The 18635-nt window shown below is 37.6% G+C and overlaps 1 protein-coding gene across 7 annotated transcripts in view; it reads left to right on the forward strand.

Annotated features, from left to right (window-relative positions):
• Window positions 1-18635, forward strand: part of VPS13B (vacuolar protein sorting 13 homolog B) — a 773631-nt gene that overhangs the window by 540484 nt on the left and 214512 nt on the right. For all 7 annotated transcript variants that reach the window (XM_057735654.1, XM_057735658.1, XM_057735653.1 and 4 more), the window contains one exon: window positions 1715-2402. In XM_057735654.1, coding sequence (XP_057591637.1) covers window positions 1715-2402 — 688 coding nt within the window. The remainder of the gene's footprint in view (window positions 1-1714; window positions 2403-18635) is intronic.

Consider the following 18635-nt stretch of genomic DNA (forward strand, 5'->3'; position numbering starts at 1 on the left):
TTTTTGTTTCAATACCCAAGGCTGGATTTTCTAACGACAATGTGCCTTCCTCAACAACTTTAAAATAAATTAACAAAAAATATTATTTAAAAAAATTTAATGACTTATATCATTGTCTTGAATTATTTAACTGTCCTTTAACATTTTCACAAGCAACTTATAATAATCTGTAGCATGTGGGAAAATGATACTAAATTTATCAAATTAAGGAAGAGCCTAAAAGATGAGAAGCAATACCCAGCACTTTGGGGAATATTTTTCCACTGCTAATGGTAATATAGGTTAGTGCACCCTTTTTGGAAAGGTGCTGGCAATATTTGATAACCTAAAAGTTTTTCATACCATTTACCTAGTGATTCCAATTCTAGGATCCTGTCTTAAGAAAATCTTATTAGATGTTGGCAAAAATTGAATACCTGAATGTCCAGTTATATGGGAATAGTTGAACAAATTGTTCCTAACAGTAAATGAAATATTATGCAGCTTTTTTAAATGGCGTTTATGAAGAGTATATTAGCATGTGAAAAAACTGGGTTGCAGATTTGTCTGTATAGCACTATTATAACCATAAAGGGGTGGGCGTGGGGGGAACCTACGCACAGGTAGGAAGAAGACGAAAGGAAGTACCCTGAAAGATTGCCATTGGTTATGTTTGGCAATAAAATGGGGATCAAGAGGATTTTGTTTTTCTGTCAGATTTCCATGATTTCTTTAATGAATTTGAATTACTTCAGTGAAAAAGCAAGTGAAATATCTAGGTCTCAAATAGTGTATCACAAACTAATGGTTGGGAGACTAAGAAAAGGGAACCCAAGAATCGAATTGGAGGTCTGGCAGTTGTGCTGCCAAGGTAGTCATAACTCCTGCTACCACCAAGTTGTTCTTTGTTCTCTATGTAGGCAGTTGTTGGTGGAAAATTTTGAGGAAATATGGATACATTTAGTGCACAGAGGGAAAATCTACCTTCAAGGGTTTTAATTACTTACATTTTGCTTGATCACTTACATTTTACCCTTGTTTCAAGTCCTATTGTAGTAAAGGAAAATAAACATCATTTTGAATGGCACACATTTATTTTCGTTTACTTTTCTTGGTCCTTCATAATTTAGGGCTACTGACTTTTCCCTCTCTTACTATCCAAAATCCTATAAATCAGTTTTATAATGACGGGGTAAACAAGATAAACTACTCCTGCCTAAAATATAATTTCAACCAATAGTAATCATGATTTGGAAACAGTTTATTATACTGCTTGGAAAATCACTGTAAAGAATACTAACTAAAGTAATTCTTTAAAAGGCATATTTTTTCATATATACTACTTTGTATTAGTCCAAAGAAAGTAAAGTCTGACACTGAAAAGTACATTTTATTTTATTTTTTCTTTTGGCCATGGCGCACAGCTTGCAAGGATCTTAGTTCCCCGCCCCAGGGGTTGAACCTGCGCCCTCTGCAGTGAAAACACGGAGTCCTAACCACTGGACAGCCAGGGAATTACCCTGAAAAGTATAATTTAATGATAGAAATGTACATTTGATGTTTATCTCAAGTATTGCCTTGGCATTTTAAAATGAATAATTTTTTGAAAGGGCGCCTACTTTGTTTTTATAATTACTCTCAGTTATACTAGACCCATTTTTAACATATTTCTGTAACATTTATATAGTAACGCTTGGAATATAGCTAGTTTAAAACATTTTATTTTTCTTTACAGATCTCTAAGCAAGAACAGAAAAAAATGGATACATATGATGGAACCCTGGCTGATACCTCATCTCGGTACAGTGGTGCTCAGGATAGTGGAATTGGCAGTGACAGTGTTAAAATCAGAATAGTACAAATAGAGCAGCACAGTGGTACCAGTCAGCATCGCATTGCCCGGCCCTCACGGCAGTCGTCAATTGTAAAAAATCTAAATTTTATTCCTTTTGACATATTTATTACTGCAAGTAGAATCTCATTAATGACCTATTCCTGTACAGCCTTACCCAAATCGAAATCACAAGAACAAAAGGATAATGAAAAAATAGGCAAGAGTTCATTAAATCTCCCAGAAGCTGATTCAGACATCGCGATGCCCAGCCAGGCATGTATTTCCATGGTAACAGCAGAAGATCTCTTAAGCAACAACATATCTCTTCCTTCAGGGAAAAAAATAGGGGTCACCTCTCTTGAAAATCTTCACGCATCCACAAGGTCATCTGCTAGACAAGCGCTTGGCATAACTATTGTTCGGCAGCCTGGACGAAGAGGAACCGGTGACTTGCAGCTAGAACCTTTTTTGTACTTTATTGTGTCCCAGCCTTCTTTACTTCTGAGTTGTCACCACAGAAAGCAGCGAGTGGAAATATCCATTTTTGATGCTGCGCTTAAAGGAATAGCGTCTGATTACAAATGTACAGGTAAGAGCCTTCAAATTTACTGGAGTGCTGGTAACTACTACTACATATTAAATTTTATTCCCAAAGTTTCAAGATCGATCAAACAGAAACAGCTGGCAGGCTAGACAGGACTTCTTTTCTCTACAGAATATGTGAATATGTAAAGTTCGTGTCCCACAGCTGAATCATGTTTAAGTAAATGTTTGAAATGTAACAAGGTTTAGGCTTGGTGTTCTTACTGTGCCTCTGAATTTTTTTTCAGGAGCTGAATGAAACAGGGGCTCTTTCTGGGCTATTGAAATGCTTAACAATTTCCAGTGATTAGGAAGCAAAGTGGTTTTTTTTTCTTCATATTAATGGCCCATAGGTATGCTTTCCATGTCAGTGCATCTGTTCAGGTAAAAAAAGAAAAACCTTAGAAGATGAAGTTTATTGTTTTGGTATTCTTTTGCCCTAATCATCTTGCTATAACATCATGATATTAAATGTATTTGAGAAGGTTTATTAGTAAAGTAAGGTGACTTAAAGATTTTACACATCTACAACAAGCACGTTTATTATTGACCAACTGGCTCTTGTTGCCCCATCCAAACCTTCCTTATAACTAGAGAGCGTCATATATTATAATAATTATATTGAACTTCTGAAGCTTGTTGCCTGTTGAGACTAGGAGAGTGATCAGGGGTTCAGATTTAAGATATATAGGGTGTTAAGTAACAAGAGCTAATGAGAAGAGGGCCAAACAAGATACAGAAACCTTTTTCCTGAGTTAATGTAGAATTAGAGATTTGGCTGGAAAGACTGCCCAGAGAGGGTAGCTGGATCATCTAAGATCCGGTACTGGAAGAGGGCCCTAGCAAGCTCAGGTATAATTCAGGCATTTTATTGTCCTCAGGTGGTCCTATCTAGCAGATGGACGCCAGCAGTGAGGCATTTGGAGAATTTGTCCAGTCTGGAAGTCAGGCTGGTTCGTTCTAGGCATTAAGGAGAATCATTTTACACAGCAGGCTCCTGAAGAGTAGCTAGCAGGTGTGAGGATCAGGATTCAGCCCAAGAAAGTAGGGTCAAAGGAACCCTTGGCTCTTGCTGAGGTATAGTTCAAGTCCTTTACTTTAGAAAATAGTAACTGGCCACTTGCTAAGGAGGAATATCCTAGGGCTACCTCCTAGGCTGTGTGCTGGTCCTCTCTCTATTAATGTGCTGGTGCTGGCTCACTGGCTCAGAAAAGCTGATTGTTAAATTTTTAGGAACTTTGAAAGATAGTTGTTAAACCACTGGTAGTTTAAATCGCCATGGTGAGAGTATTTGCACCACAGATATTGGCAAGTGCTATCAATCAGCTCTCCTATTCTGAGGGCCAGTTGTTAAAACATTTACCAGCAACCACTGCCTCCGTTCTTCAAACATGTTCTCATTTACTGAGTGCCTATATAAGAGGTGCTGAGGTGGTTGATGTTTGTTAGATGATTCAAGGACTCATGCCTATAGACCTGATACCTGTTTGGATGTCTGCTTAGCATTGGTAAAAAATAGGTGTAGGATTGGGAGACTAAAAGTGAATGCCAAGCCTTTTCTTAAGTGCTTTCAGCAGCAGTTGCTTTAATGGGGCGGCTTCAGCAGCTTCTACTGAAAGATGTTGATACTAAGTTCAGTAGTTACCAGCACTCATAGCAAAGGTGTGCATTTGAATTATAACTGGTTCCTAGGTTGAAATAATAAAGTATTTTTTGTTAAAAAAAACATCCTTTTGCATAGACCAGTATGGAACCCAGTTTCAGTAGATGAAGCTTAGAATGAAGGTTAGGGGCCCGATTGAGTATAGGAGATTTACCTGTGGGAGGAAAAAGTCTTAGATACCTCCTAAGGAGCATCCTTTGCATAATATTCTTGTGGATGCCTTTCCTTACACAAAAAGCATCTTCTTGGACATTTACACTATCCTAATAGAGTCATCAATATAAGTTATCATGTTTCTTAAAAATGAATTTAGTAATTTGGAGAAATTTGTCAGAAAACAAGTAGTTAAAATAATAGCTAAAAAAAAAATACAACTAGCAATTATTGAGTATTCAGTCTGTGCCAGGCATTGTACTAACTGCTTTAAATGCATTGTCTCATTTAATCCTCATAACAACTCTGTGGGAAATATGTTCCCATCTTACATATAAAGAAACTAAAGTTTGGAGAAGTAACTTGTCCAAGGTTACAGACTTAGTAATAAACAAAGCTAAAATACAAAACCAAGATTTTTTTGACTTGTGAGTCCAGTCTCTCAACCTGTATGGATCCCTGAAGTGGACAGAAAAATGTGAATCGCAGTTGTCAGTCAACCTCCATTGTCCCTCTCCAGACCATGCAGACAGTTCCCTTTCTTTGTTTTAACTGGTGAATTTGTATATGTGTGTCCATGATGTACACAGTGCAGCCTCTCTTGGTAAATGACAAACCTGAGTTGAAATTCTGTCACTTAAGAGACATGTACCTGTGTATCTCATAGGGTGATTATGAAATTGAAAAGAGAGAATTTATGAAAGCACTTTGCATTGAGTCTAGCAAGTAGTAGGCCCTCATAAATGTTTGCTGCCACTGCTTTGGTTATTAATATCAATATACAGTAGAAAGGTTACTAAATTAGGAAGCAGAAAACCTGGGATTTAATTGGTCCTGCTATTAATTAGTAGAGTGATCTTAGCCCAGCAGTTCACTTCTTTGGGTTTCTGTTTCCTTGTGTGTAAAATGTGATGATTATAAAAGATAGTAACAAGGTTCATTCCAGGTCTAAAGTTTATCATTCTGTAATTTGGAATTTGTCTCCGCATACTTGCGTTTCTAAAAGTATTTAAACTAGCTTTGGCTTCAGGAAGTTGACATCTATAAGCCACTACCCTATCAGATTACAGTTTATTTTGACTTGTTTTAAAGATGCAGGTTTTCTTTTGATATTCTAGTGGAGCACTAATTAGTTTATTCAGTACTTAAGTACATAAGTTTTATTAAATATTCATGAAGTTGTTTTTTCAAAAACTGATTTGAGGAATTTCTATTTTAAATTGGTCCACTTGAATGAACTATCCAAGTCCCATTACCAATTTAGTTATCCAGAAACACTTCATGTAGCACTTTTCATCCTGAAGAAAACAATATTCCATGTCCAGGATTCTTTTGAAGCCTTGAAATAGTAACCATGTGGGTAAAGAAAAAGAGAAAAATATGAATAACCGTAACATTAACATTCACGGGGAGGAGAAGAAGTAAGGTGGAGGTGGCCAGTTGCATTTCTGGATTCTGAAGTGAAGGACTGTTGGCAGTGTCTTAATTGGAGGGACAAAAAGGGGTGTCTTCAGGCATCTAGCTTTCTAAGAAAGGTCGAGGAAAAGTTAAAGGCATCATAAGTTAACAATGAAAGAAGTAACATGTTATGTCTTTCTGTAGTGTTCATACTTTCTCTCTTGATACTAAAATTAATCCTTTTTGTAACTCAGCTGGCAGCCAGCCAATAGCAGTTTTAGCATATATGTGCATGTCAGTGATTGCCCAATTTCAGCACTTCAGACACGCCTGAGGTTGTTACGGAGATAATGGATTTTCTTTTTTAAGAGGACAGAAACATTTAATTGTAAAAAAACTTCTAGGACAACGGCTTGTAATTGTTTATTGTTTTATGTGAAAATCATAAACCATTATTACATGTGCTAATGTTCATTTGTATGGAAATCATATGGAACAAAAAGTAACAGAATTTTGTTTCACTCTTTCAAAACGCTTATGTTCAGAAGATGATTTTCAAAAAAATCATAATTCTTATATAAGTATAAAATGAACATGTCAAAGATTTTACTTAACGCATTAATTAATGAGGGAACCAATAAGAATGTTTCAAAAGAATTCATATGCAGGAGACCTATAAGGCCCTGGTCATCTCAGAGGTGTTGAGTGTCTAATTCATTAGGATCATAAAAATGGTAAGAGCCACTTGATCACTAACTTTATTCATCGTTTAGGCATGGCTCTGGGTAATTATAAAAAGATGGAAATACTTTTAACATTAAATTATGAAGATGTGATTTTTGTTTGACACGTTCAGGGGATTGCAATGAAGACCCTGAAAGCAAATACTGAAAATCCTTTGAGCATTGTTGGAATACAGTGTAACAGCTCAAGGTAACTACTTTAATTAGCATGGTTTTTAAAGTTTTGTACAATCAGCTTGACATTATTTATTATGAACTTCTAATCCCTATTGTGTCTTCATTTCTACACTCAGACAAACTTTGGGAATAGCCATTCATTTATTCTATTTGAACACTGGCTATTTACCTGATATATTCAAGATGCTGAGGACCCAGTAATAAGACCTAGTTTCTGCCTTCAGGCCTCTCTAATCATTTAATAATTTTACTTACTATGACTAATGATGAGAATTTAACAGGATATGGATCTTTATGACATGGAAAGCTTGTGACACACGTAAGTAAGAGTTAAGAAAGAACTTAACTGCTACTTCCCAAGAAGCAGTTTAGAAGGGCTTAGTATCATTTGTATGGGATGGTTGAAGGAAAACTGCTTAGATTTTGAGGAATGGAATAGGACTACTCTTCAATTTTTTAATTTTTTTAGTGTTAGTAGATTTCTCTCGAGCTGCAATTCAGAATAATTTTTAGTATTCTATTTATATATTTTCTTTTTGGCTGTATGTCTTTATAATGTATTTTAGTGGTTGCTCTGAGGTTTGCAGTATATATGCTTAATCTTTCACAGTCAGTCTGTTTAGTGGTAATATTTTATCACTCCAAGAAAATGTAAAAGCCTTACAGTCGTAAAGGTCCCTTTATCCTTTCCCATTTATATTATAATTATCATATATATTACATCTACACATACTGAAGATCCTACCAGATAAGATTTTGACCTTTGTTTCAATAATCTTACACATTTTAAAGAACTAAAGAGGAAAAAACTAGCGTGTTTTATATTTCCCAGGTATTTACCATGTCCAGAGCTCTTCATTCCAAAGTTTTGGGTTTTCGTCTGGTACATTTTCCTTCAGTATTAAGAACTTCTTTAGCATTTCTTTTAGAGCAGGGCTGTAGCAAGAAATTCTCTTAGTTTTCTATTATCTGGGAGTATTTTTTTTTCTCTCTCTCTCATTCCTAAAGGATATTTTTGCTGGATATATAATTCTAGGTTGACATTTCTTTCAGCACTTTAGTGGTATTGTTCCATGGTCTTCTATCCTCTGTGGTTTCTGATGAGAAATTCATGGTAATTCCAATCATTGTCTGCATATATGTAATGTGTTGTTTTTCTCTAGCTGCTTTCAAGATTTTTTCTTTATCTTTGGTTTTCTGAGGTTTATTATATGAGGTGTCTGGGCTTGATTTCTTTTAATTTATCCTGTTTGAGGTTCTCTGAGTTTCTTAACTCTGTAAATACTTTTTAAAGTAAATTTAGGAACTTCTTGGCTATTATTTCTTTAAATATTTTTCTGTACCAGTTCTTTCTCCTCTCCTTTTGGGACTCCAGAGTTAAACTTTTTTACATTGTCCTTCAGATCCCTAAGACTCCATTCATTGTTCTTTCTTTTTTCCCTCTCTGTTCTTCATATTGGATAATTTCTATTGGATTTTTTCTGTTCTAATATTTCCATTTAGTTATTTTTTTGTGGTTTCTATTTCGTTTCTGAGAACTTCTGTATTACCATTTATTTCAAGCATGTTTACCTTTACCTCATGAAACATAGTTAAAATACCTCCATAAAATCTTAAATGCTTGTGTCACTGCCACCACAGCACAGCTACTACACTGCACAGCTTCTCTCTCTCTCTCTCTCTCTGTCTCTTTCACACACACACAGCCCAGCCCACCCTTGGGGCAAAACTAGGAGAAAAAACAGAAAAAAAAAAAAAGCAGCTGGTTTCCCTGACCATCTTGAAAACCACAGGGGCCTTATTTCCGGATAGGGTTTCTATTGGACTTTTGGATGTTCCTGTTGTCACTGTGCACCACAACTTAGGACACTCTCAAGTCAAAGTTATAAGGAAAAAGGGGAAAACCAGAGCAAAACAACATGGAAAATTCACCACTGTTGGGTCATATCTGCAAGTGTAACTCCCCTTCCCAGTCTGCATTGTTCTTGTTTACTTCTCAGAGTTGTCAGGTATTTCTGTTTTGTCTTTTTTCTTGAGTTTTTAATTTAAGCAGCATGGGAGTTGGGCTGTAGTGAGCTTATTCCAATTTTGGCTGGCACCAGAAATCTTGCAGTTTTAAGATAATAAAAATACTTTTTGGTCCATTAGCGGAGGCATGGGTTTCTGAGAAACTTAATACAGGATTTCCTCCAAGAGTGGTACTTTAATATCTTTACATCTATGAGCACAGATCAGTTAAATATATTGCAGTGAATAATTACTGCTCCCAGGGAGTTGTCAGCATTAACTTGATTCTGCCCATGTCACCATTAACGAAAGAACATACCCAAATACTCAAAGGGTGGTAACAGTGTTCTCTCAATGTGTTCCTTAGGGATCTACTTTCATATCTTATAAAATCAAGTTAGAAGAGGAAGTGCTGTGAAACTCATTGTTCATGTCAATCTGCCTTCTCAGCGCATGTGACTATGTATATATACATATGTGTGTATCATGTATACTGTTTATACACATATATATGAAAAAACCTAATTCTATATGGGATGATACCCAGAATAAAATGGAATCTTTATGTAAACCTATATCTACATCTATTTTAGAAAGCCTGAAGTGAAATAAGAATGATGAGAATTGCTTATTACTTTGAAAGTGTCATTAATAAAGTATAATCCCCAATCTGCATAATTTAGTGATCTTAAATTATAGCAGCTATACCTGAAAGTGTTTCGTGTTAGTCTCCATAATTAAAAAAAAAGGCAAATTATTTGAAGTATAAATTATTAACTTAAATTTCTTTTATGATCATTAATACTGATAATTTATCAATGATTTTCCATATAGTCCAAGTAGATAGTATATCTGTGAGTTAACGGGCTTCTCTCTTTTTTTTTTTTAAGCTCTTTATTGGAATATAATTGCTTTACACTCTTCTACCAGCTTTTGAGGTACACCAAAGTGAATCAGCTGTATTTATACATATATCCTCATATACCCTCCCTCCTGCGACTCCCTCCCACCCTCCCTGTCCCGGCCCTCCAAGGCATCACCCATCATCGAGTTGATCTCCCTTTGTTATGCAGCAACTTCCCACTAGCTATCTATTTTACAGTTGGTAGCATATCTATGTCTATGCTACTCTCTCACTTTTTCCCAGCTTCCCCTTCGCCCCCCGCCCCCCAACCCCATGTCCTCCATTCTCTGCATCTGCATCCTTATTCTTGCCCTGTCACTAGGTTCATCAGTACCATTGTTTTTTTTGTTGTTTTAGATTTCATATATATGAGTTAGCATACCGTATTTCTTCTTCTCTTTCTGGCTTACTTCATACAGTATGACAGACTCTAGGTCTATCCACCTCATTACATATAGCTCCATTTCATTCCATTTTATGGCTGAGTAATATTCTATTATACATATATGCCACATCTTCTTTATCCATTCATTTGTTGATGGGCATTTAGGTTGCTTCCATGTCCTGGCTATTGCAAATAGTGCTGCAGTGGACATTATGGTACATATTTCTTTTTGGATTATGGTTTTCTCTGAGTATATGCCCAGTAGTGGGATTGCTGGGTGATGTGGTAGTTCTATTTTTAGTTTTTTAAGGGACCTCCATACTGTTTTCCATAGTGACTGTACCAGCTTACATTCGCACCAAAAGTGTAAGAGAGTTCCCTTTTCTCCACACCTTCTCCAACATTTATTGTTTCTAGATTTTTTGATGATGGCCATTCTGACCAGTATGCAGTGATACCTCATCGAGGCTTTGACTTGCATTTCTCTAATGATTACTGATGTTGAGCATCCTTCCATGTGCCCGTTGGCCATCTGTATGTCTTCTTTGGAGAAATGTCTATTTAGGTCTTCTGCCCATTTGTGGATTGGGTTATTTGCTTTTTTGGTATTGAGCTGCATGAGCTGCTTATATATTTTGGAGATTCATCCTTTGTTGCTTCGGTGGCAAGTATTTTCTCCCATTCTGAGGGTTGTCTTCTTGTCTTGTTTATGGTTTCTTTCACTGTGCAAAAGCTTTTAAGTTTCATTAGGTCCCATTTGTTTATTCTTTTTTAATTAATTAATTAATTAATTTAATTGGCTGTGTTGGGTCTTTTTTTGCTGTGCGTGGGCTTTCTTTTAACTGCAGTGAGTGGGGGCCACTCTTTGTTGTGGTGCGCGGGCTCCTCATTGCCGTGGCTTCTCTTGTTGCGGAGCATGGGCACTAGGTGCTTGGGCTTCAGTAGATGCAGCACATAGGCTCAATAGTTGTGGCTCAGGGGCTTTAAAGCACAGGCTCAATAGTTGTGGCACACAGGCTTCGTCGCTCCACGGCATGTGGGATCTTCCTGGAGCAGGGATCAAACCCGTGTCCCCTGCATTGGCAGGTGTATTCTTAACCACTGTGCCACCTAGGAAGCTCCCCATTTGTTTATTCTTGATTTTATTTCCATTATTCTAGGAGGTGGATCAGAAAGGATCTTGCTTTGATGTATGTCATAGAGTGTTCTGCCTGTGTTTTCCTCCAGGAGTTTTATAGTGTCTGGCCTTACATTGAGGTCTTTAATCCATTTTGACTTTATTTTTGTGTATGGTGTTAGGGAGTGTTCTAATTTCATTCTTTTACATGTTGCTGTCCAGTTTTCCCAGCACCACTTATTGAAGAGGCTGTCTTTTTTCCATTGTATATTCGTGCCTCCTTTGTCAAAGATAAGGTGCCCATATGTGCTTGGGTTTACCTCTGGGTTCTCTATTCTGTTCCATTGATCTTCCTTTCTGTTTTTGTGCCAGTACCATACTGTCTTGATCACTATGGCCTTGTAGTATAGTTTGAAGTCAGGAAGCCTGATTCCACCAACTCCATTTTTCCTTCTCAAGATTGCTTTGGCTATTCGGGGTCTTTTGCGTTTCCATACAAATCGTAAGATTTCTTGTTCTAGTTCTGTGAAAAATGCCGTTGGTGATTTGATAGGAATTGCATTGAATCTGTAAATTGCTTTGGGTAGTACAGTCATTTTTACAACGTTGACTCTTCCAATCCAAGAACATGGTATGTCCCTCCATCTGTTTGGATCGTCTTTGATCTCTTTCATCAGTGTCTTATAGTTTTCTACATACAGGTCTTTTGCCTCCTTAGGCAGGTTCATTCCTAGGTATTTTATTCTTTTTGTTGCAATGGTAAATGGGAGAGTTTCCTTCATTTCTCTTTCTGCTTTTTCTTTGTTAGTATATAGGAATGCAAGAGATTTCTGCACATTAATTTTGTATCCTGCAACTTTACTGAACTCATCAATGAGTGCTAGCAGTTTTCTGGTAGGGTCTTTAGGGCTTTCTATGTATAATATGCAGAGAGTGACAATTTTACTTCCTCTTTTCCAATTTGGATTCCTTTTATTTCATTTTCTTCTCTGATTGCTATGGCTAACACTTCCAAAACTCTGTTGAATAATAATGGTGAGAGTGGGCACCCTTGTCTTGTTCCTGTTCTTAGAGGGAATTCTTCCAGTTTTCCCCCATTGAGAACGATGTTGGCTTTTGGTTTCTCATATATGGCTTTTATTATGTTGAGGTAATTTCCTTCTATGCCCATTTTCTGGAGAGTTTTTATCATAAATGGATGTTGAATTTTGTCAAAAGCTTTTTCTGAATCTATTGAGATTATCATATGGTTTTTATCCTTCAATTTGTTAATATGATGTATCACATTGATGGATTTGCATATATTGAAGAATCCTTGCATTCCAGGGATAAACCTCACTTGATCATGGTATATGATCTTTTTAGTGGGCTGTTGGATTCTGTTAGCTAGTATTTTGTTGAGGATTTTTGCATCTATATTCATCAGTGATATTGGCCTGTAATATTCTTTTTTTGTGACATCTTTGCCTGGTTTTGGTATCAGGGTGATGGTGGCCTCATAGGATGAGTTTGGGAATGTTCCTCTTTCTGCTATATTTTGGAAGAGTTTGAGAAGGATAGGTGTTAGCTCTTCTCTAAATGTGTGATAGAATTCGCCTGTGAAGCCATCTGGCCCTGGGCTTTTGTTTGCTGGGAGATTTTTAATCACGTTCTCAATTTCCGTACTTGTGATTGGTGTGTTCATAGTTTCTATTTTTTCCTGGTTCAGTCTTGGAAGATTGTATTTTTCTAAGAATTTATCCATTTCTTCCAGGTTATCCAATTGATTGGCATATAGTTGCTTGTAGTAGTCTCTCATGATCTTTTGTATTTCTGTGGTGTCTGTTGTTACTTCTCCTTTTTCATTTCTAATTCTGTTGATTTGCATCTTCTCCCTTTGTTTCCTGATGAGTTTGGCTAGTGGTTTATCAATTTTCTTTATCTTGTCAAAGAACCAGCTTTTAGTTTCATTGATCTTTGCTATTGTTTCCTTCCTTTCTTTTTCATTTATTTCTGCTCTGATCTTTATGATTTCTTTCCTTCTGCTCCCTTTGGGGTTTCTTTGTTCTTCTTTCTCTAGTTGTTTTAGGTGTAAGGTTAGGTTGTTTATTCGATCATTTTCTTGTTTCTTAAGGTAGGACTGTATTGCTATAAACTTCCGTCTTAGAACTGCTTTTGCTGTGTCCCATAGGTTTTGGGTTGTTTTGTTTTCATTGTCATCTGTTTCTAGGTATTTTTGGATTTCCTCTTTGATTTCTTTAGTGATTTCTTAGTTGTTTAATAGCATATTGTTTAGCCTCCATGTGTTTGTATTTTTTACAGTTTTTTTTCCTGTAATTGATATCTAGTCTCATGATGCTTTGGTCAGAGAAGATGCTTGATGTGATTTCAGTTCTCTTGAATTTACCGAGGCTTGATTTGTGACCCAAGATGTGATCTATCCTGGAAAATGTTCCGTGTGCACTTGAGAAGAAAGTGTATTCTGTCGTTTTTGGATGGAATGTCCTATAAATATCAATTAAGTCCAGATGGTCTAATATGTCATGTGAATCTTGTGTGTCCTTATTTATTTCCTGTTTGGATGATCTGTCCATTGATGTAAGTGGGGTGTTCAAGTCTCTTAGTATTATTTTGTTACTGTCAATTTCCCCTTTTATGGCTGTTAGCACCTGCCTTATGTCTTGAGGTGCTCCTGTGTTGGGGGCATAGATATTTACAATTGTTATATGTTCTTCTTGGATTGATCCCTTGATTATTATGTAGTGTCCTTCCTTTTCTCTTGTAATAGTCTTTACTTTCAAGTCTAATTTGTCTGATATGAGTATTGCTACTCCAGCTTTCTTTTCACTTCCATTTGCATGGAATATCTTTTTCCATCCCTTTACTTTCTGTCTATATGTGTCCCTTGCTCTGAAGTGGGTTTCTTGTAGGCAGCATATATAAGGGTCTTGTTTTTATACCCATTCAACCAATCTGTGTCTTTTGGTTGGAGCATTTAATCCCTTTAAATTTAAGGTGATTATTGACATATATGTTCCTATTACCATTTTTGTAATTGTTTGGGGATTGTTTTTGTAGGTCTTTTCCTTCTCTTGTGTGCTTAGAGAAGTCCATTAAGCAATTGTTGTAAGGCTGGTTTGGTGGTGCTGAATTCTCTTAACTTTTGCTTCTCTGTAAATCTTTTGATTTCTCTGTCGAATCTGAATGAGATTCTTGCTGGGTAGAGTATTCTTGGCTGTAGGTTTTTCTCTTTCAGGACTTTCAGTATATCCTGCCATTCCCTTCTGGCCTGCAGAGTTTCTGCAGAAAGATCAGCTGTTATCCTTATGGGTTTTCCCTTATATGTTATTTGTTGCTTTTCTCTTGCTGCTTTTAATATTTTTTTCTTTGTGTTTAATTGTCATTAGTTTGATTTATATGTGCCTTGGTGTATTTCTCTTTAGGTTTATTCTGTATGGGACTCTCTGTGCTTCTTGGACTTGGTTAATTATTTCCTTTCCCATGTTGGGGAAGTTTTTCACTCTAACCTCTTCAGATATTTTCTCGGACCCTTTCTTTTTTTCTTCTTCTTCTGGGATGCCTATGATTCGAATGTTGGTACACTTATTGTCATCATCAAGGTCTCTGAGACTGTCTTCCATTCTTTTTATTCTTTTTTCTCTTTCCTGCTCTGTGGCAGTTATTTCCCCCATTCTATCTTCCAACTCACTTATTCGTTCTTCTGCCTCAGTCATTCTGCTGGTTAGAGCATCTAGAGTATTTTTAATTTCAGTTATTTTGTTGTCCATTACTGTTTGCTCTTTAGTTCTGAGTCCTTATTAACTGTTTCTTTTATTTCCTGTATTTTGTTATCGAGATTTTGGATCATCTTTACTATCATTACTCTGAATTTTTTTTCAGGCAATTTTCCTATTTCCTCTTCATTTATTTGGTCTTGTGGGTTTTTTTCTTGCTCCTTTGCCTGCATGGTGTTTCTTTTTTTTTCTCATTTTGTCTTATTTATAGGATTTGCTGTCTCCTTTCTCTATGCTGCCTAGTAGTAATTCCTCTTGTTTCTGCCCTCTGCCTGTTGTGGTGGGGTTTGTCCAGTGTCTTGAGTAGGCTTCCTGCTTTGGGGGTCTGCTGTCTGCTTTCCAGTGTGTGGCTCTGTGTTTTTTCTCTCAGATGAGCAGGGCCATGTCAGGAGGTGTGTTTTAGGGTATCTGTGAGGTTAACATGGCTTTAGGTAGTCTGTGTGCTGATGGGGGGGTTTGTGTTCCTGTCTCTGTAGTTTGGTGTGAGGTGTCCAGCACTGGCGGTTGCAGACAGTCGCATGAAGCCGAGTCTTAGACTCTGATACAGGGCTCTGTGAGAGTTCTCTGCAGTTAACCTTCCCTGTGTCTGAGGGCTCCCTAGTAGTCCAGCATCCTGGATTCAGTGCCTCCTCCCCAGAGCCTGCTACTTGACTTCTGATGGAGTAGTCCAGACTTCAGAGTTTGCTTGTCCCGGTAATAAAGGAGTTTAAGGAAGACTCTCCAAGCCCCAGAGTAATGGCAGAGTTTTGAGTCCAACAAATACTAAGTCAAGGAAACACATACATGCACAGGACACACAAATACTGAATGCAGTAGAACATGAGGCACTAGAAAGACCTGACAAAAGAACCCCAGTATGCCATCCAACAATCAAAGAGAAAATCAAGCGAGATTCAGAACAACAAACAAAAAACAAAACAAAACAGAAACACACAAACACAAATCCAGGGAGATTTTGAAAGCTAGGATCAAATATAATAAAGAGGAAGAGTACCACCAGACAGACTGAAGATTCTCAGAACGAAATCAGACAAGTATACTTGGAACTAAGATAAAGACAGAACCTAATAATAAAAACCAAAGCAGTGTGTCGTCTGGTGGATAAAGCAAGGAAACAGAGCAGACCAATAATATTGCTCATAAGTATATTAAGATAAAAGAAACTAAAAAAGGATAGACAACAGGGCAACAGAAGAGCATAGTGTAACTTCAAATATGAAAAGAAAAAGAGAGCAATAGAAATGTATAAAAGATAGAGATGAAAAGAAGGTAGGAGAGATACAGTGAGCACTACAAAAAACTTAGCTAGAAATAGAAATATATTAAAAGGCTAAAAATAAAAATAGAATAAAAAATAGGAAAAAAATTATGTTATAAAACCTGTAGATCCCTTAGGACTAAGATCGTAGTTAATAAAATAAAAAAATAACAAACAAAACAAACAAGCAAAAAAAACTAGAACTGACCCCAGAATGGACCAGATCAGTAGAATTAATAATAATATTTCTGTTTCCTTGGGGTCTCAGCTATAAGTGTCCTTCTACCCACCTTGGGCTTTTTGTATTACTCTGCGACCAGCAGAGCTTCCTTTATTGTTCATCTGTAATCGCCGGTGTGTGGGGAGAGGGAGGGTACTATAGTGCCTCCTTCCCCTAGGAGTGAGTTAGCAGTGGCACCCTGTCTGGGTCATGGCGGCTTGGTTGGCTTAGGCCCAGATAGCGACTCCAACCGCGGCTCCTCCCTCCTGCTACGACTCTGCCAGGGTGCCCTGCCTGGGTCACAGCGGTTCAATCGGCCGTGGTGGTGCCTGTTGCAGAGGGACACCAGTGGATCAGGTGTAAACAGAATGTCTCCAGAGCTGGGCCACTCTGCAAACTTTTAGCTCTCGGCTGCAGGCACTCTTGGCCAGCCCCACCTGGGGGCCTTTGTTATCCCTGAGTGCATTAGCCAGGCCCAGAGGGGTCCTTCCTTTGTCCATCACAGGCACTGAGAGAGAGGCTACACCCACGGCTCCTCCTCACTGTTTGTGAGTCAGCAGTATTCAGCTGCCACCATGGCTGCCCAGCTTTCCGCGGTAGGGACTCTCCGCTGCGGATTTCTTCCCTCCTGTCCTCTCAGTCCGTCTCCCCACTGACAACAATGTTTTTCACCCTGAACCAGTTCTCTGGTTTCCACGTTCCAGCTCCCAGACCCTCTGTTCAGCTGTGAACCAATGTCTCAGTCCAGACACACTGAGCCGTGGTGTGGACCCTCCATGTGTTTCTCACTCTTTCCTGTCTGCTACAACTCAGCCGCTTCACCCTCTCTGAACAGTCGCAAATGCCTCCCTTCTGACCCAGGAAAATTCCCCATTGTAGAAGGGGTTTCCCCGTCAGATAAGGGACGTTTCCCCCAATTCGGCAATCTCCCCTCTGTTTCAGATCCCCCCGCCCTAGGGTGTGGGACCCGTCCCTTTCCTTTCTTCTCCTCCTCTTTCTCCTTTTTTTTTTCCCCTCTGTCCTACCCAGTTATGTCAGGATCTTTGCAGTCCTTTCTAGTGTCCAAGGTCTTCTGCTGGCGTTCAGTTGGTTCTCTGTGGGAATTATTGCATCTTTTGGTGTATTCCTGATGCATCTGTGGAGAGGGATGCATTCCACTTCCTTCTACTTCACCACCATCTTTCAGATCAGGTTTCTTTTTAAAATATTAAAATAATGGCCTTTTTCCATGCCCGTCTAACTTGGAGCAACCTCTAGCAGAAATGAGATCTTCTGCCAGCACCTTTACATGTAGCAGCTGTATTATTGGCAATTCTCATTTAAATAAAGATGTATGCAGTTGTTTTAACATAATCATATTAGTTGTGTTTATAAATATTTAAAAATTGGTATTTGTTTTGTTTAAGGTAATGGAGTCCAGATTTGAAATTGCCTCATATCTTGACTATGCAGCCCAAGGCAGCCTCAAAAAGTCATTTTTCTTCTTGTTTGTTTGGGGCTTTTTGTTTGTTTTTGAAGAAATGACTGTGCCATCTGGTATATTGTGAAGGAGTTGAACCATTCTGAGGGAATTTCACTACCCCCACTCCCACCCCATACTTCCTCTGTACATGGTCAGTTAATCCAGGATCTTATTACTCATTAATGAGTGCTAAGAACTAACAAACTAATTTGAAAACAATTGCTTCTGCCCTCTTGCAACCTTTTTATCTTGTAATTTTTCAAGCATCAGCTAAAGTAAAATACAGAAATTACAGCTGATTAGAACTTATCTTGCTAAAAAGGCAGGTTATAACACAACTTCAGCATCAGTCAGAAACATCCATGTCTTGTTACGTCTAGTATAGGATACTTTCTTCATTTTAAAGTTTTATAAATGTTACAGATATGGCTTCAGGTTCAATTAAGAGGCAAACGTGGAATAGAGTTCATTAAGAGGTCAGGATTTAGACTTAGTCTTGAGTTCTGATCCCAGCTCTGCCACATACAGCTGTGTGACCTTGGGCAAGTTATTTAACCTCTAAGCCTCAGTTCCTTATCTTTAATATGGGAATATACTGGTAGTAACCTCCTGGGGTTGCTATGAGGATTAAACAATGTATGTGAAAGCTCTTAGCTAAGTGTGTAGCTTAGAGCCCAGTGAATTGTTAATGTTATGGCTCTTGTTGGTTTTTTCATCATTGTTAATATCTTTAAGCTGATTTTAAAGTAGCGGTTGTAATCAACCAAAGGAAAAAAAAATTCACGTCATTTCAATGCAATTATAGATATTGTGTAGTTTGAAAATTTTCAGTTATAATATTTGGCTTCTTTACTCTTTCATGAACAGATCTGCAGAAAATGTGCAAAAGACATTTGAGTAAACCAACAGTTAGAAAATCATAAACTGGCTTCTAACACCTCATAAATCATATCTTGATTTCATTTAGTTTTTGTGACTTT

The sequence above is a fragment of the Hippopotamus amphibius genome, chromosome 5, assembly GCF_030028045.1.
Source record: "Hippopotamus amphibius kiboko isolate mHipAmp2 chromosome 5, mHipAmp2.hap2, whole genome shotgun sequence".
Taxonomy (NCBI): domain Eukaryota; kingdom Metazoa; phylum Chordata; class Mammalia; order Artiodactyla; family Hippopotamidae; genus Hippopotamus; species Hippopotamus amphibius.